General features: G+C 42.8%; 1 protein-coding gene across 1 annotated transcript; it reads left to right on the top strand.

Annotated features, from left to right (window-relative positions):
- The first annotated feature begins 849 nt into the window (after positions 1-849).
- prr5l (proline rich 5 like) lies at positions 850-22790 on the top strand. The gene is made up of 9 exons (XM_056387526.1): positions 850-1141; positions 8780-8913; positions 11585-11665; positions 12149-12197; positions 16235-16292; positions 16826-16917; positions 18490-18627; positions 19192-19309; positions 20290-22790. The coding sequence occupies exons 2-9, from the start codon at positions 8792-8794 to the stop codon at positions 20628-20630; spliced, it is 999 nt and encodes a 332-aa protein (XP_056243501.1). The 5' UTR covers positions 850-1141; positions 8780-8791; the 3' UTR covers positions 20631-22790.
- The last annotated feature ends 1163 nt before the right edge of the window (positions 22791-23953 follow it).

Raw genomic sequence — 23953 nt, 5'->3', positions numbered from 1 at the left:
GATGATCTGGAACAGAAACAGTCAGTTTGTTCCCACAGATGCTAAAATAAGCCACTGCTGAGCTGCTCTGTAATTGTTGTTTACAGGAGGCTCCAATCACAGAACATCCACCAGGCAACACGTCCACGTCATCTGTTTGAAAGGAGCAGCAGCAGGAGCTCTAGACCGACAGCAGATCCTTTCACAATAAGTACAAGTTAGTTAGTTCCCAGTCTCAGTCTATCTTAAGTATTTATTTTGGTTTTAAATTTACATGTCATATGTATCACTGTGAGAAAGTGTATCACATTATAATAAGTAATAATGTCTATAACAACAACTGGAACTACTGCTACTAAAATGAACAATGATGAATCATTATTTGTTTAAACTGAATGGAAGCCTCTGTTCCTCAGGAGTGAATAATTGTGATTGGAGCACGTCCAGTCCAGATTTCATCATATATATGGGATCATATTTTGAAGTATTTGGGAAACTACATCTCTGGATCTGGGGTATTTTGCACAGTATTCATTTCCACAACCGCAGGTAATTGCAATTAATTAACTGCAGTTGTATTAATTGAAAACTGTCTGTATTGACAAAACAAAACAAAACAAAACAAAACAAAACAAATAAACTAAACTAAACTAAACTAAACTAAACTAAACTAAACTAAACTAAACTAAACTAATAAACAAAACAAATGAACTAAACGAACCTAATAAACTAAATTAGACCCTTCCATGCAGACAGTATCAGTCACAGTTCTTTAGTGCAGTCTATCAAGCTCGAGTTTTACTGTGAAGGTTAGAACCGGAAGTGTGGGTAGTTAGCTTGTTTAGCTTGTTAGCTGCGGACCGTTGAATAAAGAGAAGCGGCAGTTGTTCTCACTTCAGTTTCTGTGTTTGAGTTTTACTGGAGGAAGTGCTCTCTCTCTCTCTCTCTCTCTCTCTATAGTTCTCTGTCTCTCTATCTCACAGACACCGAGCTTCACTTTGAGTTTGTTCCCGCCGAAAGTGTGGCGATGTGCGGGGACAGAGAGCCGGAGGCGCCGCTGAGGAGGAGGAGGAGGAGCCGCTGAGCTTTTCATCGTCTCCGTGAGAACCGAGGACGCTTTTATCCGCCGACAGAGACACAGCGGGGAAGCGACTGTACGCAGGTGAGTTTACCCGCCACGAGGCTTCACATCCTGTCAGGATGTTCACGCTGCACAACAACAGCAGGTGTGAGTTTCACATGGCCCCGTGTTATTTACCCGCACAAACACACTGACTGTAAAAACCTGTGGGCGTTTGAAAACTGTGGAAAGTGAAATACCTTCACCTGTGTGTCATTTAAAACCAACACGGGAGGAATGTTCAACCCTGCAGACATCATGAAACTCAGGTAGACAAATCTGTACCTGACCTGCAGGTAGTTCACAGTCATGCTGCACAGGTAAACAGATCACAGACACACAGGTGGGTTAGTTTTTGAGTCTGCAGACTGACCAACGGGAAGGTTTATGCTCGTGAACACATTTACAGTTACCTGAGATCTTGTACATGGGATTCCATCTAAATCATTATTAAATAAATACATAAATGAATAAATAGAGCTATGAAATAAATCTTGAAATAAATAAATAATGTAAATAACTGTTTGAAATGTAGAAATATATAAATAAACGAATTATAAATAAATAAGTGAGTCAATAAATAAATAAATAACTTTATAAAAGAATAGACAAATTAATGAATAAAAAAGTAAACAAATAATTTATTTTAAAAATTACATTTTTATAAATTTCAGGGGACACTTATTTTATAATTCCACATTTATTTATTTCTGAAGACTTTTAATTTCCAAATGCCACATTTATTTTCATCAGTTCATCCAAATTCAACAGTCTTCAGAAATGAATAGATGTGGAATTATAAAATAAAGTCTCATGAAATAAATAAAAGCTATTTATTTATTTACTTATTTATTTATCAATTTGTATATCTATTTATTTATAGACTCACTTATATATTTATATTCACATTTATTTATATATTTCTACATGTATTACCTCATTTTTAATTTATTTATTTGTTCATTCATTTGTATATGTATTTATTTACTGACTTATATATTTACATTTACCTATATACTCCTACATATGATACCTAATTATTATGAATTATTTTTTATTATATATTATTTGGGGATTTACTTCACAGTTTTATTTATTTATTTATTTAATATTGATTAGATGGCCCTCCATACTTGTAGCAGGACGATCCACCAACAGGTAGTTGAGGTCGACAGATTAACAGGTAGATCAGGAAGTTGTTGTGCCCTGCTCCGTGTCTGCAGGCAGGTGACTCTACAGCTGTTGGTGATGTTCCCTTCGTTCTGGCACCACTCTGTGGTTTTGGTGTTTTGGTGTCTGTTACTCGTTCCTGTTGGTAACCACATGTCGACAGCGTGACGTCACAGCCAGATGTTCCCAGCAGCCTCGGGACAGTTTACTGTGTGGCGATGTTTTGGTTAGAGTCAGAGAGCGAAGGCTTCTGTCCAGAGCCGCCGCCGCCGCCGCCGCAGTCTGCAGCCAGCCATCCATCAAAGACCAGCTCCACATACAGAGACCCGACACCACAGACCCGGTCCTGCTCATGAGCAGAAAACAAAGAGTAAAGCAGCAACGGGACGGTTTGAGTCTGAGTAAGAAGTGAGTCACATTTTATAGACTGGAAAAACAATTTCCTCTAATTATGTAGATACAGTCGGACAGAAGAGGGAGTGGGTAACTGTAATGAAGGTTTACAGGAGATTTGAAGCAGCTGCTTTAATGAGAATCATTAAATGATCGTATGAATGAACCAGTCACTTTAGTTTCAGCAGGTTTTCATAAACTGAACATGTTCCCTCGTCTCCACAGTCCACTTTACTCTCGGCCTCAGTAACAGGTTTAATCCCTCGTTTGCACAACAAGCTGCTCGTTTTCTCCTTGATGCTATTTTTAAAACGCTCACACGGTTTACAGCACCTGAAACGACTTGTGGACTTGGTTTGAGAGAAAATCTGTAACAGCAACAAGTAAAACTAAAAACATTTGCTTGCTGCATCTTCTCAGACGTTTGGACTTTCTAGGTTTGTGGGTTAAAATCACAGAGAGCTGAGCGGCAGAAGTTCTGTGCCTGTTTTAGTTTGAAAACTCTGGGGTCACACCGGCTTGCACATGCTCAGTGTAGGCGATGGTCTCATTTAGTTAGTTAGTATTTAGATCGTTTCCGTTTTAAAATGAAACGGTATCGGTGTGGGCGTGGCCTGTGTGTTGTGGTTGTATTCCTCTGTCTCTTTGGGGTGTGGTCGCTGAGATGGACTCATGTTCCCCAGAGGTTGAACCTCACTGACTCCCGTGTGTTTTCTGTCAGGGGGATGAGTGATGAGGGTTTTGTGACTCAGACGCTCAGAAGCAGCTCTGTGCTCTGCAGCTCTGCCTGTAATTCCATTAGTCTCTCTGAGTACTTTCTCATGACAGGGGGATTCTGTTATAGGATTAGCCCACATGCTAACGCACACAAACACCAACACACAGCTGATCACAGGAAACTGAAGCACGGCTCAGTCTGCTCTTTCTGTTCTCCGGCCCCTGGATCTGTTCCAGCTTCCTGTCTAACTTTAGTCTGAGTCGTGGTCGTGCGACTGCGGCGAGTCGCTCCAGCCTGAAGTGTCAGCTGCGCGAAGTCTGACGTGACGTCGTGGTCATCAGGTGACACGCAGGGTGGAGCTCGACGTTACAACAGAGTACGTGTGTTTCTGAGGTGGAGTCGTTGTTTTTGGAGGAAACCCTTGACCTTTGACCTTTGTCCCCCAAAAATCAGTTCATCCTTGAGTCCTGATGAATGTTTGGGCCAAATTTGAAGAAGCTGTTTTTGAGATACCGTGTCCACGAGAATGAGACGGATGGACAGGTAACCTGAAAACAAAATGGCTGCTCTGACAGTTGGCGGCGGAGGAAAGGTCACGGCGACCTCACAAAACACGATTTGGGCCTTTTGAACTCAATAGCTCTGTAATTTCTTCAAATTTGGTGAAAACGCTCACCTTGACTCAAATACACAATGAGTCGATTTTGGTGGCTGAAGGTCAAAGGTCAGAGGTCATCGTCACAATAACCTCACAAAACGTGATTTTGGACTTGTGAACTCAACAAGAGAATCCCTTCAGATTTGGCAGAAACATTCACTTGGACTCAAGGAAGAACTGATTTAATTTTAGGGGTCAAAGGTCAGGGTGCAGTGACCTCACAAAACGCGGTTCAAGCTTTGTGAACACAATATCTCAGTAACACCTCGAGGGAATTTCTTCAACTATGGTAAAAACGCTCACCTTGACTCAATGATGAACTGATTAGACTTTGGTGGTCAAAGTTCAAAGGTCAAGGTCACGGTGACCTACGAAAACACCTTTTGGCCATTACTCTGACTGTGGATAAACAGGATGTACATTTGAGCTAACTGTTGTGGAGGCAGTGGTTACTTGTTGTCAGTGGTTCAGGTTTTATTTATTATTCCTTCTCAGCTGTTTTGCACATGTAGATTTTCTACAGTTTTATAACCAGGAAATGTTTTTACAGTTTAACTGATGATGCGACTTCACACAACTTTTTAATTTTGCTGAATATCTCGATGTTGGTGTGAAAGATAATTCTAGTTGTTACATGAGAGATTTGTGAAGCTCATGTAAAAGTGACTTGGTGCCTCTGATGTCGAACGTGTGTGTGTGTGTGTGTGTGTGTGTGCGTGCGTGTGTGCGTGCGTGCGTGCGTGTGTGGAGGAAGATGAAGCTGGACCGGACTCTTCCTCACACACTGGGATGTGAAGGTGTGTGGGATGAAGTCAGATGGAGGGGTGACCTTTTTTGTGATGACTGGTTTTCGGTGTGTACCAGATGGGTTACCATGGTGACGCTTACACGCACTGTGACGCCTGACGCCCACTTTTGCAGCAATGGTCGTTTTTTCTTCCTGATTGAATCTTTGACTCAAATTAGCACGTGACAGACGCTCTGTGTGTGTGTGTGTGTGTGTGTGTGTGTGTGTGTGTGTGTGTGTTCAGACCCTGTCAGAGACTACAGGTTGTGTGTGGGAATGAGACCATGTGTGCACAGTTGACCACATGTAGTGATCACAGGACACACACACACACACACACACACACACACAGCCCTTTTGAAGTATGTCAGATCTGGTCTCACCCTCCCACGATCAGCTGAGCTGCTAACCCCCCCCCCCCCCCCCCCCCCTGTAAATGTGACATTTTGCAGTTGTTTCATTGACTCGGGAACGTTGAGGCCGGTCGGCCATGTTTGTTATGAGCCGTGTGAGTGAGTTATCACTCGTCCGTCTCTCTCACAGACACGATATCTCAGTGACACCTTGATGAAACTTCTTCAGATTTGGCATCAATGGTTCATATTTTTTCAGTGACTCTGGATAAAAACAGGAAGTGACCTGGAACTAGTGTGAGTGGCGGAGGGATACGACCACGAGGAGGTGGCTCTAGTTTCTCTGTAGTGTCAGAGAGCGGGAACAGACTGAACACAGAACCTGAATGAGATGATAAAGGATTCTCTGGCTGTGGAAGATGACTGAATGAATCCTGGTGTTGCACCAACATGTCAGAACTCGTCCCACTGAAACTACCAGTGGATTTACTGTTAGAAAGTCTGGTTGATTAAAGCTGCCATGCTGTTATTCCTCCACAGAGGTTTTATGATATAAGAAATGTAATAAATGTTGTGATAATGTTCGTCTGCTCTTCTAGTTTCTCTCCTCTGCTGCAGACGAGGAGTCGGGTTCTTCCTCGTGTCTGACGTTCTCTCAGGCGAGAGAGGAATCAGTATTTATTGACCTCCTCTGCTGTTGGCAGGACGCAGCCTGATGAACAATAGTGTGTTTGTGTTGACGCTCAGCATGAGGCCTCCCATTGGCCGTGATCAGAGGGGACGGCATAGCGAGGGTCTGTGGGACACACACACCGCGCTGTGAGATCCCATCAGCCACCTGGGCGTCCTGAAGGAGGAGCAGGACTCTGATCCGGCCTGGTTCTGGTCTCCGCAGGTTAAATGTGACCAGGTTCTTCTCCAGATTGTTGAGCTTCAGAATCAAAAACATAACTTTGATTATTGAGTTATACAAATAAGTTGAAGTGATTATAGACAAGAATCAAAATAAATTGAGTGATATAAACAAGTACAAATATTTAAACAATGAAAAGAAAAAAACAAACAAACAATAAAAGATAAATTACATATAAATGAATTAAAGATAAGAAATGAAGTATATCATTCGGTTATCATCTTATTCTCTTTTCCTGTTCTCTGGCTGCAGAACCAGTTACTTATCATTGGCTCATGGTGGAGTTCATTTTATTCTGAAAAGACTTTGGATGATACTTGATTGGGGAATATATTTAAACAGAACCAGACTAGGGCCGATTCAATGATATCGAATATCACAATATTTCCCTCCATATTTTATTTTTAATATCTAATATTGATCTCCTGCTGAGTTCGACCCTCATCTCACTGCCTTGCTCACTGTACATTAAACCTCGGCATGTGACAAATAAAACTTTGAACTGCACTTGTATAATAATAATAATAATAATAATGATAATAATAATAATAATTATATATTTATATATATTATGAAAACACATGAAATATCGCAATATAATATGTTGTATATCGTGATATTTGGGCTGGACTGTCGAGATATTGAATTTTGGGCCTGATGAGGACTCTGGATTTTGTCCTCCCTCTCCCACATTGGAGAAACTTTAGGAGGAGATCTTCCTACAAACAGGAGGGGCGATAACACCCAGAAAATCCTGTTATATATATATATATATATATATATATATATATATATATATATATATATATATATATATATATATATATATATATATATATATATATATATATATATATATATATATATATATATATATATATGTATATATATATGTATATATGTATAGTCACCTGGTAGAGCGACTACCACTTAGACTCAGTCCTGTCTCTGTCTCTCTGTCTCTTTCACAATAAAGACAGAAAACATAATAATGTGCATACGGGCATGTGAGTATTGTTCCAAGACAAACTTCAGCTAAATGGTGAAAATGCGTCTGTAGAAAATGTTAGAAACTTGTTGCATGAACAGAGACGAGAAGAAAAAGGAGAGGAGCCGTCGACAAACTGATCTCTGTGGAAACTGTTGATCTTTTCTTCAGCTGCAGCTCAGAGGCGTCTCCTTTTTCAGCAGCTGTAAAAATGTTTCTGTAAATGCCTGAGACGCCTTTGATGTTGGAGTTTGTGGCTGAAGCTGCAGCGAAGGTGTGAAGCTGTTACAGTAACCTGTGGGCGGAGAGCCACGGTGTTTCTAGTCCTAATAACCCCCCTGTACTTTCTCCTCCTGGGTTTACTGTCGCTGCGTCTGAGGCTCCGCTTCCTTTAACTTCCTCACACATTTAGAGCTGAGTCATCTGATCAACGAGCCTCTCATCACCCTGCAGTCGTGACCACTTCTAGTTTTACTGCACAAACTGAGACTGAGCCTCATTCAGGAGGAATCATTCAGCATTTTCTCAGTCACAGAAACACAGTCAGAAAAAGTGAAACGGTCTGAAACCTCCCACACTGACAGAAATAAATCTGAGGTTGTGTCGGTTTTAGAGAAACAAGAGACTAAATATAAAGAAGTGACTCTGGGTCAGATGGTTGCAGACAGAAGTGACACGTACAGAAGCGACTCTGTGGCGCTGCAGAGTGGAAACTGTCACCAGAGCTGAGAGCAGAGCGCCAGGCCGTCTGCGCCTGTGGTCTCTGGAAAGCGAGGCGCAGTGAGACCTCTCTGCGCTGTAAACAAACGGCCTGGTCTCGGCGCCGCGCCGTCACACAGGAAGCTGTGGTTCGAGGGAAACTGATGTTTCTGCGTTTCTAAACAAATCAGATGCTGCTGAAGCTGCTCGGCCCCGCCCCCGACCACCGTCAACAGGAAGTTAAACCTGCACAGAAGTGAAGTCAGGAGCTCTTTACCATCTGTCTGTCTACCTGTCTGTCTCCCTACCTGTCTGTCTGTTGCTCCTCCACTTTGTCCCAGACTGATATGGCTCAACAAATGTTCATGTTCCCCAGAGGATGAACTCTAGCGCCACCATCAGGTCACATTTGAACGTGTCCAGTTCTTTGGTTTATGACCAGGTACCTGCAGAACCAAACATGTTCCCATCAGCCTCAGCTGTGCGCTCATTTTACCGCTAGTTAGCTAATGTTAGCATGCTAACAGGCTAAACTAAGATGGTGAATATTACACCTGCAAAACATTAGCTTGTTAGCATGTAGATGTTTAGCCTCACAGAGCTGTTAGCATGGCTGTGGATGTGATCGTCTCCTGACACGGTGTGGATCCGTTCTTTTGATGAGTGATTATTTTTGATGTTGATTAATCTGCTAAATGTTTTCTCAGTTAATCGATCAGTTGTTTTAATCTATGAAAAGTTCAAACATGGAGAAAAAAAGGTTTGAAACAATCAATTGATTATCAAAATAGTTTGTAACAATCGACTAATCGCTCGGCGGGCCAATCAGCTCGCAGCTCTACATTTGATAAAACGGAGGCGTATCTGTTGTGTGAGGCGGGAAAGTGCAGAACATGCTGAGCTGAACACGTGGGTCCAGATTCACAGCGTTTTTACATCGATGCAGTTTTCTGACACAACGTGCTGATGATGCACTTTCACTTTGCTTCCTCCCTCCACAGCAGACAGAGTGCATGATGGGATCTTTCCGGCGTCCCAGGCCCCGGTTTATGAGTTCTCCGGTTCTGTCGGACCTCGCCCGGTTCCACGCCAGCTCGCCTTCTCTACAGATCTCCAACACCAGCGTGTGGAACAGGTCAGCATGTCCAAAGTGTCACGTCTGTAAAATACCGTCATTTCATACGGTGGCGAGCCTCGTTCCCTCCGTGCGTCTTGTGGTTTCCTACATTTCCTCCTTGTATCGATCCTCAACTCACCTGAGCCCTGAAGACCCGCCCTCACCTGTCACACTAAATATATCTGAACACAAACGTTTGTGAGCCAAATAAGTCACAGGAAACTGTTACATAAAATAACCACATTTTAAAGATTTGATGATTTTAAAATTTAAGATGAGATTGATGAGATTAGTCGCACAGTGAGGAAAGTAGCAAGTCGACAGGACAAGAAAGAAACATGCAAAATGACAATATCAAGTACTTAATACTACATACTACTACTTAATAGTATAGTAATATGTACAATAGATATTTAAATATAACAACAACAAAAGTTAAAAATTTAGTTTGTCAAAGAGCAGCTGCCAATCAGCATCAGCTTCGTTAGACTGACTGAAGAGGAAGTTAGTTCACCTCGAGTTAAAATCCATCTCAGTGTAGTTTCACATCTCCTCTCTCAGGCTTCTCTCTGCAGCTCTAGTAACAACAGGTCTGTGAGCCAATCAGAAGAGAGGAGACTCTGAGCCTCTCTTCTGATTGGCTGACTGTTTTCTGAGTGATCCAATAAAAATACAGCAGATTTCAGGTAAAAACACTCAGTGAAACCAAATCCTGCAAGGTCTGGATGGTGGGTCCAGGTGGGCGGGGCTTGGTGACTGCTTTGTTGTGACATCACAAAGTTCCAGAAGTCCTGACGGCTGGTTTTAAGGCTCAGTTTCTGAATACAGGCTGTGTGCATTTCTCTGTGGACTGAGGCTTTGATACTTTCACAGTATTAATATAGAAGCTAGAGCTGATCTATAATCTATAATCACACTACACATGGACACACACCTTTACACTGGAGGAGCTTTAACTGAAGGTGAACTAACTCACGGTGAGTCCAGAGTGACCTGCTGACGTAGGGATCAAATCAGTGTCCAACAACGTCCACGTCCCCGGTTCATAATGTCTCTGCTGTCGAGTGAAGACTGAATAAAAAAACTGAAATCAGCTTCATGATTCAGTGTCTAGAGTCCAAAACCCCTCAGACACAAGTACAGATATTATCGTGTGTGTGTGTGTGTGTGTGTGTGTGTGTGTGTGTGTGTGTGTGTGTGTGTGTGTGTGTGTGTGTGTGTGTGTGTGTGTGTTGTTGTGTTATGGGTCCAAACATTGGCTTAAGAAAGAGGGAGAAGTGCTTGCTCATATTTTCCAGACCTCAGATCAGGTGTTGAAGGTCAGTCTGTGTCACAACTTGTTTTTTATTGATGATTTATAAAGTGTTAATAACCAAATTAATAACCTCAGTATGAACCATTTATAAATCCTTTATAAGGCTCGTCTGATCGTAACGTGGTACCAATAAATCATATCGATCATGTGTGCAAACAAAGAATATCAAATGACAAACATAAGTTGTCACACACACACACACACACACACACACACACACACACACTTAAACAACAGTCTTTATCAACCTGATGTGTTCAGCTCAGTGTGTGTGTGAGTGTGTGTGTGTGTGTGAGTGTGAGTGTGTGTGTGTGTGTGAGTGTGAGTGTGTGTGTGTGTGAGTGTGTGTGTGAGTGTGTGTGTGTGAGTGTGAGTGTGTGTGTGTGAGTGTGAGTGTGTGTGTGAGTGTGTGTGTGAGTGTGTGTGTGTGTGTGTGTGAGCGTGTGAGTGTGTGTGTGAGTGTGTGAGTGTGTGTGTGAGTGTGTGTGTGAGTGTGTGAGTGTGTGTGTGTGTGAGTGTGTGAGTGTGTGTGTGAGTGTGTGAGTCTGTGTGTGTGTGTGTGTGTGTGTGTGTGTGAGTGTGTGTGTGTGTGAGTGTGTGTGTGAGTGTGTGTGAGTGTGTGTGAGTGTGTGTGAGTGTGTGAGTCTGTGTGTGTGTGTGTGAGTGTGTGTGTCTGTGTGTGAGTGTGTGTGTGAGTGTGTGTGTGTGAGTGTGTGTGTCTGTGTGTGTGTGAGTGTGTGTGTGAGTCTGTGACTGTGTGTGTGTGAGTGTGTGTGTCTGTGTGTGTGTGTGTGTGAGTGTGTGTGTTGTGAGTGTGTGTGCGTGTGTGTGTGAGTGTGTGTGTCTGTGTGTGTGTGTGTGTGAGTGTGTGTGTGTGAGTGTGTGTGTGTGTGTGTGTGTGTCTGTGTGTGAGTGTGTGTGTGAGTGTGTGTGTGTGAGTGTGTGTGTCTGTGTGTGTGTGAGTGTGTGTGTGAGTCTGTGACTGTGTGTGTGTGAGTGTGTGTGTCTGTGTGTGTGTGTGAGTGTGTGTGTGAGTGTGTGTGTGTGTTGAGGTTATTTCAGCTCTGAGTCTGCGGCCTGTTTCCTGCTGTCCGCAGCTCTGAGCAGGATGTTTGGTAGGAAGTGGAAGTGGCAGCCGAGGTCACGTCCTGTCAACCAGCTGAGTCACATACGGGCACCGCCGCCGCCGACCCCACTCGCCGTGGTCGTGTCCGACTGCAGCAGTGAATTATGGGAGACGACTGTAATAGATAGTTTCTGTTCTCATGTTGCCACAACAAGGACTCAGGTCTCAGTTTGTCTCCCTGCGAGGACACGAGCCGACATCACACACCACCTGTTCACCTCACCTGTGTTTGTCTGTGTGTCCCTCAGCGTCCAATCAGCTGTGGTCAAGGTGTTCCAGGGCGGAGCTCTGCAGACTAACGAGCTGTTCACGCTTAACGAGAGCATCAGGTGACAAAATCCTTTTCTCCGTTTCTCTTGAGGTGTCGATGAGCTGATGATGAAACAAGGAGAAGTCAAGTTTTATACTTTTCAGGAGTCGAGTGACAAACAAAAGAAAAACTGTTGATTTTTAAATAAAGAATCCATTGATTATTTATTGGGAAATTAGTGACCTTCTCTCTGTTACTGACGTTTCATTGGAAAGAGGATTATTTATAATTATAATTAGCAAATGAATCAATAATGAAGATAATCATGAGTTACAGCTCAGAGACAGAACAACAGTGAAGGAACTAAACACACAGAACAGGACGTGTAACTGATGTCATCTGGATAACGGCTGAGAACGATCTCACTGATAACTGTGTGTGTGTGTGTGTGTGTGTGTGTGTGTGTGTGTGTGTGTGTGTGTGTGTGTGTGTGTGTGTGTGTGTGTGTGTGTGTGTGTGACTCACTCCTCCTTCCTTCCTGACCTCCTCTGTGTCTTTGCAGGTGGCTCCTAAAAACAGAGATGGGCTCCTTCATCACCGACTACTTCCAGGTACGTTCACTTCTTCACTTCCTCTTTTCACTGAATAAAACCTGAAGGTGAGACTGAGTGTCGTTCAGCAGCTGCTTCTCAAACACAAACACAAACACAAACCAACATCTGGATCTATAATCAGAGGAAACATCAGTTGATGCTGATGTGGTTGATCTTCTTCCTTCGTCGTGTTTGCTGCTGTTAAACTTTAGTTTAATCTGTGAGGAGATATTTCTTAATGTTCATCTTTAAAATGATCAGAACAAACATTATAATAATGATATAATAATATGATATATATAATATATATATATATATATATATATATATACTGAGAAGATGCTCTGAAGAAGATTTACTGAGTGGATAAATAAGAGTGGAAACGCTGCAGCTTTACTCTCCAGGTCTTTTACTGACAGTAATTATATAGAATATTTGTGTGTAATTCTTTTCCTTATTTCTTACATTCAGTAAAACAGAATGTAAATAAGCAGACGGAGCACAGAAACATTCCAGCTGCAAAAGTTTGAATCGTCATAAATCATAAATCTCACAACAGTTTTTAGTTTTGTGCAGGACTCCACGCTGCTGTTACACAAACTTTATTTATATATGACGTCAACAACAAGGCAACACACAGCTCTTTACATACGCCATTAAAGATGTGAGGACAGAGTTAAAAGGAGCAGAGTAATGAGAGGATTTAAAAAACATGTTTTGGATAAAACAGATGTGTTTTTATTTATTTATTTAAACATATATAACAACAACATATAGAGATAGGGATGTATGTGCTGCTAACGTGTTAGCTCAGGACCAACTGTCCCACAGCTGTAACACAAATCATTTCTGTGATGTCACGTCTCAACTTGCAGAATGAATGAACCGTCACAAATCCAGTTCAGTAAAAGTCGTGACATTAAAACACGGTGTCGGCGCCTCAATGCGCCGCTCCTCCTCTGTGACCACGACGCAGAGATGTTCCCTTTCACAACCAACATCAGACGAATGATGGATTGGTCTGGCCCCAGCAGAGAGCGGCCCGGTCATGTGACCCTGAGAAGAACATGAATCCTCGTGATCTGCTGCGTTCACACTCACACGTGCAGCTGTGTGATGTCACACCCGCACGCCGACTGAGCGCGGCGTGGAAACCTGCAGCCGGTCTGAGAGAGAAGCAGCACGTGTCGGTGTAAAACTGAATCCAGACGCGTCACACGTGGAGAGCGGCAGCGGAAACCTTCGCTCTGAGGCGATGGCGTGACGCTGAGCCGGCGGTCGACTGTGAAGATGTTTATCTGTCCTCTCTGCTCGGAGACAAGTGTGGACTTGTTTCAGATCTGAGTCCAGGACTGAACATTGATTTGAACACTTCAGTCTGCGTGGTCATGTGACACGGCGTGAACCTGGTGACTTGCAGACCAGACCAGTTCTCAGCTGGTCCAAGTGAACTGGACAGAAACTGCTGACCGGAGCAGCGAGCGCGAGGAGCCTCTGGCTCTTTTTATTCAATAACTTCATGATCCATTTAAAGCCTGAGTGAGAAAATAACGAATCTGATTAGTTGAAATAGATCAGTGACGCAAATTCAGTTACAGGCGTCCAGCAAGAAGTGAAATAAGAACAGAAACAGAAACAAGTAAATACTTAACACATAAAAGATCAAACAGAGAAACCAAGTAACTAAACAACAATACCTGCCTGATTAACAGCTCGTTATCAAACAGGATGTAGACAAAGACATTAGATGTAAAATAAATCTCCTGTTCGAGGCGTGAACATGAGAACTCACGACACTCTGCTCACGCTTCAGGTTCAGATCTTACTGAGCCGCACAACACAGCAGAATGTTTTGTAATTAGTCTAAACCTCGTTATCATGTGTGTCATGTGTTTCTCCATCACAAAGAGGGAAGTGCTTTTCTCAGATGATTCATTACGTTTCATGAACAGATCTTCATCTTGTTTCATCCCGTTAGCTGCACGGCTAATGAGCAGAAACACGTGGTTGACTTTGAAATCTGAATGTGGCGAAGCTGCAGCTCTTACACTGTCGTTACTCGCCGTGAGCTCCGGCGGCGAGGTGGACGGACATCCTCTTCCTGGTCAGAGCGTGTCTGGACTGTGTCGTGTCATCCTGAGACAGAGCAGCGTCTGTCCTTTCCTCACCGATCTAACCTTTGACCTCAGCCGCCCTCGAGGTCACACGTTACAGCTCTTCCTGTTTGGAGCAGCAGAGTTATTACGGTTCATCCTGAGGGGAACATGAACGTCTGAACCTCATTCCATCACAGTCATCCAGCAGCTGTAGAGACAAAATGATGACACGTCACATCAAGTTCCCTCTTCAGCCTTTATACAGCAGGATACAGACATTTAATAAATGGTTTATTACTCACTCTAATGTAGTTTATAAGCAGCTATTAGAACCTGTAATTACATCTTTATATATTGATCATAAATTAAAAAAACTCAGACTTAAAGCTCCATGTTTCTTCTTCTGTGTTTTATTTGAAGTGTTGATCCATCAGAAGATATAAAAACCATCTCAGTGTAGTTTTACTTTGTTGTGACATCACAAAGTTCCAGAAGTCCTGACGGCTGGTTTTAAGGCTCAGTTTCTGAATACAGGCTGTGTGCATTTCTCTGTGGACTGAGGCTTTGATACTTTCACAGTATTAATATAGAAGCTAGAGCTGATCTATAATCTATAATCACACTACACATGGACACAGACCTTTACACTGGAGGAGCTTTAATGTAAAGTGTTACTGTGACTCTGTGACTCTAAGTTTCATTTCCTCAAACAGCTGCTCACTGTAGTTTTTATCAAACAAACAGGAAATGGAGCATCTGTTGGGGACTATTTTCAGCAGCGGATTAATCCACATTTGGTGCTGTAGTGAGGGTTCGGGGCGGCAGGAATCTGATTTGCTGGTTCTGTTCTGTCTCATTGACACAGTCCGGGGTTCAGGTCTGTGTGGTGCACAGGTTCAGTGTGTGTCTGTTGTTCATTTGTTGCACAGGAAGCTAATCTCTCTCTCTGACACCACATTTACACAACACACACACACACACACACACCACACACACACACACACACACACACACACACACACACACACACACACACACACACACACACGTGCTTCCAGATAATGAGGCAGCTGAAATCACTGTTTGGTTTCCGAGTCTCTCTCTCTCCTCCCGAGCAGCAGTTGCTCGGGGTAACAGACGCTGACAGCTGTGTCGCTGTGGGCAACAGCTTATAAACCGATCAGGTTTATAGGAGGTAATCAGCTGATAGGTTACCTGAGCTGGTTCCTCTGCTGTCAGAGAAAGTCATTCTCAGGTGGTTCTGGTGCAGAGGGATTCATTAACACTAACAGGTCAGAAACACCTGAGGTGACGCACAATGAAACATGGTGGACACGACCTGATTGGGTTTAATATCATTTAGTGTTCATGGATGTGTGTGTGTGTGTGTGTGTGTGTGTGTGTGTGTGTGAGATAAATAAAGAGAGAGAGGAAAACTATGATGATGATGTATTCACTGTCGTCATGTAAATGAAGCTTTGTACCAACAAACAATAATATTTGTTTATTATTAAACAATAATAAACAACGATTCAACAACAGCTGTTGATCTCTGTCGTAGAAGAAGCTTAAAGAAATGGATTTAAGGACAAATGAAAGTTTTACTTGAAGTTAGTTTGTATTTTATGGTGCTGGTATTTTATAATTGCAAATTGGACGTAGAAGCGAAATGATAATTAGAAAAGAATAATAATAATAATATAATAAATGAAGGTATTTTGTTGTTTGTTTTTATTATTATTATTAATATTTAGTGTCAGCTGTTTCATTGTGAGTTTGCTTTTAGGTTTTCAGGCTGAGTAATTTCTTACCAATAATAATAATAATAATAATAATGATGATAAAATACAGAAATATAATGAAGGTTACACAAAGTACAGTGAGCCGGGGTGATGAACAGACTGACTGGATGTGTACGACTTCATGTATTTACTGTGTGTGTGTGTGTGTGTGTTTCAGAACCAGCTGCTGACTCGAGGTCTGTCTGAAGTCCTGGACCAGATCCTCCTCCACTCCGGTGAGACTGGTTCGTGGTTTCTGAGTCTGATTCACTGACGATGATGCAGGAGAAATTAAAAATTAAACAGAGCTTTAATGTTTCAAACAGGAAGTGTGTTTCAGCAGTTCACTGACTCTCCTTCAGTCGTGTTCTGGTTCCTGATCACACTCACTCTTATTACAGCTCAGGCTTTTATTCTGAAATTCGGGTCCTTTGGTTAAACATGAACCTGCCTGGTGGAGGGTGTTTTGTCCATGTCTAATGTTGTTCTGTGTGTGTGTGTGTGTGTGTGTGTGTGTGTGTGTGTGTGTGTGTGTGTGTGTGTGTGTGTGTGTGTGTGTGTGTGTGTGGGTGTGTGTGTTGTTGCTGTTTGAAAGCTGCTCTGATCACGGATCAATAACCTTCAGTCTGATGTGATCAGCTGTTTACACTCACACAACAACACCAACATTAAACTCACTTCCTCTCTGCTGCATCACCACGTGTTGTGTCGCTGTGGTGTTGTTAGTTAATGTGTTTCCATGGTAACCACCTGCCTCCTGTCCCTGTAGGTGACGATCAGCTCGCTGTGCTCGCGGACATGTGGGACAGATTCTTCACAGAGACCCTCCCCACCCTGCAGGCCATCTTCTACCCCGTCCAGGTAACACAGACACACACACACACACACACACACAGACACACACACACACACACCGACACACACACAGACACACACTGACACACACAGACACACACACTGACACACACACACACACACACACACACACACACACACACACACATCGACACACACACAGACACACACTGACACACACAGACACACACACACACACACACACACACACACACACACACACACATCGACACACACACAGACACACACTGACACACACAGACACACACACACACACACACACACACACACACACAGACACACACTGACACACACAGACACACACTGACACACACACAGACACACACACAGACACACACACAGACACACACTGACACACAGACACACACACAGACACACACACAGAGACACACACACACACACACACACACACACACACAAGTTAGAAAATAGATATTTGACTCACAAAGTCAAGCGTATTAAACAGTTAGCGGTTAGCTCATTAGCTCGTTAGCTCGTTAGCTGCTGCTACAGTGCCTGTGGGAGCTGAGACTTGAGGGCAGAGCCACTGACGGGCGTTGGGGAGGCAAGTCCAGAAATGGTACGGTCCACTTTAGACCCCCCCATCAAGATGTTTTTAAGCATCTTGTTTCCATAGCAACACGGATCAACAGGCATAGGTTGGCTCGTTAGGTTCGACAGTGTTGTCACTCACACAAATAATCATTTTCTAAAAAAAGTAACATCAGATGTTTGATTCACAGTGGAAGAGATTATTTACAGATATAAAACACTTCATGTTTTTATTTCATTTTAAAAAGTCGTTTTTACAGTTTTTACCATTTGATTTTAGATGTTTTGTTCATATTAACGATATTCTGTCATTGTTTTTATGTCATCGTAAAATAACGTCACAAGTCTGACACCAAGTGTTCGTGATGTGTTCGAGGTCGTTAGAAAAAGTAGCTGTAGCTCAAACACGTCCTGTGCCTCCAGAGCCACTAATTGTCTTTGTGAGTGTGTGTGTGTGTGTGTGTGTGTGTGTGTGTGTGTGTGTGGGGGGGGGTTACTAGAGGGAGTAAAGGTGCAGATTCAAATCTTTAAATCAACTGGGATCATTTGAGTGGAGAGGTCAGTGGATTAACCTGCTCTGTGTGTGTGTGTGTGTGTGTGTGTTTGTGTGTGTGTGTGTGTGTGTGTGTGTGTGTGTGTGTGTGTGTGTGTGTGTGTGGTGTGTGTGTGTGTGTGTGTGTGTGTGTGTGTGTGTGTGTGTGTGTGTGTGTGTGTGTGTGTGTGTGTGTCTGTGTGTGTGTGTGTGTGTGTGTGTGTGTTTGTGTGTGTGTGTGTGTGTGTGTGTGTGTGTGTGTGTGTGTGTGTGTGTTTGTGTGTGTGTGTGTGTGTGTGTGTGTGTGTGTGTGTGTGTTTGTGTGTGTGTGTGTGTGTGTGTGTGTGTTGTGTGTGTGTGTGTGTGTGTGTGTGTGTGTGTGTGTTTGTGTGTGTGTGTGTGTGTGTGTGTGTGTGTGTGTGTGTGTGTGTTTGTGTGTGTGTGTGTGTGTGTGTGTGTGTGTGTGTGCGCAGGGTCAGGAGCTCACGGTGAGACAGATGGCTCTGCTGGCCTTCAGAGACCTGGTTCTGTTGAAGCTGCACCTGGAGGAAACTCTAGGAGCCGCCGCCTCCGTCCCCCCACCTGTCACACAGATGCTGCTGGTGCTGCAGGTAAACACACACACACACACACACACACACACACACACACACACACAATACAAGTACAGCTGTACTGGGTTCAGGTCTAGACTCTGACTTTCTGGGATGTGTCGGGTCATTGTCCTGCTGCATCAGCAGCTTCTCCTGAATGACAGTTTCATTAAAGTCGACTGTGTTTGTTCGTTGTTATAAATGAGATTCATTGTTTTCTTCGCCTCCCTGTTCTTTAACCTTCAGTGGTGAGTCTAACCTGAACAGAGTCTGACCCGGGTCTAAACCCTCATCCCGTCCTCTGCAGAGGCAAAGACGAAGCAAAGTGTCGTCACCTTTCAGAAAGATGCAACGACATTAACTCTCACTGACTAGTTCTCATCTCTGTGCTGCTCCACGTCTCAGCCCTGAACCTCAGAGTCCCTGGTTCCAATCCCAGGAACCTCTGTTGCATCTGACTCCCCTGTGTCCACTGTCTAACTGTAGACTACTACTACTACTACTACTACTACTACTACTACTACTACTACTACTACTCCTCCTCCTCCTGCCCTGCGTTCACCCTCTGTCTCTGTGTGTCAGGGTATCCATGAGTCCGGTGCACCCAGTCTGGAGTATTACCAGCTGGAGCGTCTGGTGGAGATCGTCGTGTCTCCGTATCTTAGCAACGTTCTGCAAAACAGGAACCAGCAGCTTTTAGGTGAGTACTACTGATACTACTGGTACTACTGGTACTACTGATAGTATTAGAGAGGACAGGTTTGAGCACAGGTTTGTTGGCGGGTGTCAGTCAGAGTCACTGTCACTGTGACAAACCAACAACCAGACAACACTCCACAGAGGGGTTGCTAAGTTACGACTTGTTTCTCTTGGTTTCTCCTTTTCATTGTTCCTGCAGCACATGAAGCTGCACGAGCTGCTGATATCACTGCAGGAGGCAGCAGAGACTGTGATGAGTTTTGGTTCTTAAAACCACAAATAAATCTTCTTATTATAGATTTATTATTCTATTAAAACACAGGAGAAGAGGAAAATAAGGAGCTTTTAATTTTCTTCGTTTAACCTAAAAGAAATTTTCCGAAAAGACAGATGCTAACAAAGTTCACAAATTATTAACAGAATAACTTAAACATGTAAAGCAGAAAAAGTCCAGTGTCGTTGACCGTTAGCAGTGTGGCTAACAGATGCTAACAGGAACCTGCCGCTGCAGCGTAACAGACTGAATCCTTTTATCCGTCTGTTGCTTGGTTCCTGAAGCGCAGCAGCTTTTCTTTAAGGAGGAATGTGAACTTCCTTCATTCAGCTCCACGAACAAACAGCAAACCTTTGGTCTGAGCCTTAAACGCACCACGTCACGGCGGCTGCCAGAGCCTGATTTGATTACAGTCTAATCCCTGCTGTGACTCGAAGCAGACCGGCACTGAGGGTTCCCTGCAGGAGGCCGCTTCAGGAACTCTCTGATCTCTTACATAATATTAATATATGAGCGGACACAGGTCACCTGAGACGAAGCAGCAGGAAGAGACACATTTTAATCCCTTCATTAAAAAAGGCAAATGAAAGAGTCAAAGTTTAAAAAATCAAACTCACATCAGCACAGTGTCGTTCTTTAACCCTGTAAAATCACCTGCATGATGAATCTGTTGAATCACTCACTTCCTGTCTCTCCTCTTCCTCCAGAGTCCCGTCATCTGCGGTCGTCGGGGTTGTTGCTAGGCGACCAGCCAGAGATCACCATCACTCAGCATCACAGCTCCTCGGACTCGTCGTCTCTGGCCCCCCTGGTGGAGCAGGAGGGCGAGGCTTACCTGGAGAAGGTGGGGGGGGTGCGGCGCCACACAGTGGCCAACGCACACTCCGACGTCCGGCTGCTGTCTGCGTCGGGCAGGATGCATGCTGGGACAGAGAACGACAATGGGGTGTTGGTAGGGGGCGGGTCGATGACTCCCAGGCCCTTCTCCAGCCAACCAGACATGGTGGAGTCTCCGAGGGGAGGAGTCATCTGCCTCCCCGACAGCTAGCTGAGGAACGACAGTCAGACGTGACGGAGAACTGAACCCGACATGATGACAGACGACTAATGAGACAAAAAGACAAGATGGACAAGACAACAAACGACGAGGAGACAAAACAAAACAAGAGAACCCGACAGAACCCTACAGAACCTGAGGAACCCACAGGAACAGACTGTAAATCACAGTATCAGACGCTTCATGTTTTGGTGAATTTTCCCTTTTGAATAAAAAAATGAGGGGGGGGGGGTCCAGGGTCCACCTGGTGTTTTTTTCTACTTTTTATTCCTCTGTGTGACAGTCGGAGTGGCAGCCATTTTGTTTTCAGGTTGTCCGTCCGTCTCGTTCTCATGGACACGACGTCTCAGTAACACTGCGATGGAACTTCTTCAAATTTGTGAAATGCAAACGTTCACTTGGACTTGAGGATGAAGTGGTTAGATTTTGGGGGTCAAAGGTCAAAGATCAAGGTCAGTGTGACCTCACAAAAAGCTTTTTTAGCCATAACTCAAGACTTCACAGAAACTTTCACACCAATGGTTCATATTGTCTCTGACTCTGGATAAACAGGAAGTGACCTGGAACTAGTCTGAGTGGCGGAGGGATACGACCACGAGGAGGCGGCTCTACTTCTTTAACTGGACATAAAAATGAAGTTGGTCAGGTCGTGATCGTTCAACAGATCAGCTGTGTCGGGTTTAAACTGTGAGGGAGGAGCAGAGGGAGAGAGAGGTAAAGATACTGAGGTGAAGAGGACAGGTGTATACAGGTGTAACAGGAAGTGTGTGACTGTAGTCTGGCTACTTATTAACACAGTACACAGCTCATAGAGATGTTTAAGGAGGATATTTCCACACCTCACAAGGATATGATCATCTGACGTCCATGGCGATCACACGTCCGTTCACTGGCCCTGAAATCACAGAAAAAAAAGACACATCTTCTACTTCAGAGCTTCATTGAGAATCTTCCTGGTTTCAGCTTTTCTGTTGATGATGATGATGATGCGGATGATGATGATGATGATGTGGATGATGATGATGATGTGGATGATGTGGATGATGTGGATGATAATGATGTGGATGATGATGATGTGGATGATGATGATGTGGATGATGATGATGATGTGGATGATGATGATGTGGATGATGATGATGATGTGGATGATGATGATGATGATGTGGATGATGATGATGTGGATGATGATGATGATGTGGATGATGATGATGTGGATGATGATGATGATGTGGATGAAGTTGACCACGGCCAACAATTAAAAGTGGTGTGTAATTAAAACCTAGTTCATAATTGTATTGTAGCTGATGCAGGAGAGAGAGTGTATGGGTGTGTGGCCAAGCAGAGATAAGACATTCAAGTGACGGTGATGTAATATGTTGCATTATCAATAGTGATGCACGGGGGGGGGGGTACACTGTCACCTTTCCCTCCCCACTTGAGTTTACAGCAGGACAGGAAAACAAACACACGACGAGAGCAGCAGAAAACACAGAGGACAGGAAACGAGAGGAAGGAGGACGGGACAGGAAACAGGACAGAGGATGTGATCGTACCAGACTCTTCCTGTCCCACAGCTCCAGCAGCTCTGACTGTAACTGGGCCGGACACACTGTGACTAGGATTGTACTAATCCTCTGGTCCTGGATCTGCTCTGACCCCTCAGGTCATGTAAATATCTTCTCTTTTAGACTTGATACTGAACAATAAAGATTAAAGTGAAACTCATTAAAAAGTTGTTATTCTTCTGCCTTCAGCTTGTTTTGTTTCTGGATCGTCTGGTTGCAGCAGTTGTGGTAAACGTTCGGGTGAAATGTGTTGCCCAGTGTTTGAATGAAGTCCAGTCATAAATGCAGTGTCACACTCACATGTCACTCACTATAAACTGGTGAGTGTCTCTCAGTGGGACAGAGGTAATAAGGATATACTGTACAACATGAGTTAATGTTTAGTTTGAGTTCATCTTCACACACGTCATGTATGGATGTGATGTAGTCCCATGAGGAACAGTTGTATCACCACGTGTTGTAAGTCTGACATGGTTAAAGTGTAAAATGTGGTCACCAGGAAGGATTCCTTCACACAGTGGTAACTTGTATGTACATCATGCTTCTCGATATATAAAGATATCAATAAATGACTCTGTTTCTGTTTTGTCCTGAACCTTCTTCCAACACTTCACAACATTTTCAATAAATGACGGTTCCTTACTGTAACCTAGCCTTATTATACTACAACGTTTATTGACATTTTTATACCTTATTATACTATGAGGTTTTTCTGACTTTTTATGCCTTACTATAAATTGACTTTTTAAGCCTTACTATACTATGAGTTTCTTACGACTTTTTATGACTTACTATACTATGATGTTTTTATGACTTTTTGTGCCTTACTATACTCTGTCACTTTTATGACTTTTTTTGCCTTACTATACTCTGTCACTTTTATGACTTTTTTTGCCTTACTATACTATGAGGTTTTTATGACTTTTTATGCCTTACTATACTATGAGTTTCTTACGACTTTTTATGACTTACTATACTATGTCATTTTTATGACGTTTTTATGCCTTAATATATGATGTCGTTTATTGATGTTTTTATGCCTTATTATACTATGTCACTTTTATGACTTTTTTTGCCTTACTATACGATGACGTTTATTGACTTTTTTTGCCTTACTCTACTATGTCATTTTTATGACTTTTTTTGCCTTACTATACTATGACGTTTATTGACTTTTTTTGCCTTACTATACTATGTCATTTTTATGACTTTTTTTGCCTTACTATACTATGTCCCTTTTATGACTTTTTTTGCCTAACTATACTATGTCATTTTTATGACTTTTTTTTGCCTTACTATTCTATGACTTTTTTTGCCTTACTATACTATGTCGTTTTTATGACTTTTTTTGCCTTACTATACTATGACGTTTTTATGACTTTTTATGCCTAACTATACTATGTCGTTTTTGTGACTTTTTTTTGCCTTACTATACGATGTCACTTTTATGACTTTTTATATCTTACTATACTATGACTTTCTTATGACTTCTGTTGCCTTACTATACTATGACTTTTATTGAAGTTTTTATGCCTTACTATACTATGTCGTTTTTATTACTTTTTATGCCTTACTATACTATGTCCCTTTTATGACTTTTTTTGCCTTACTATACTATGACTTTTATGCCTTACTATACTATGTCATTTTTATGACTTTTTTTGCCTTACTATACTATGTCGTTTTTATGACTTTTTATGCCTTACTATACTATGACTTTTATTGAAGTTTTTATGCCTTACTATACTA

This window comes from Seriola aureovittata, chromosome 10, assembly GCF_021018895.1.
Source record: "Seriola aureovittata isolate HTS-2021-v1 ecotype China chromosome 10, ASM2101889v1, whole genome shotgun sequence".
NCBI lineage: Eukaryota > Metazoa > Chordata > Actinopteri > Carangiformes > Carangidae > Seriola > Seriola aureovittata.
This window is presented reverse-complemented; position numbering and strand designations above follow the sequence as displayed.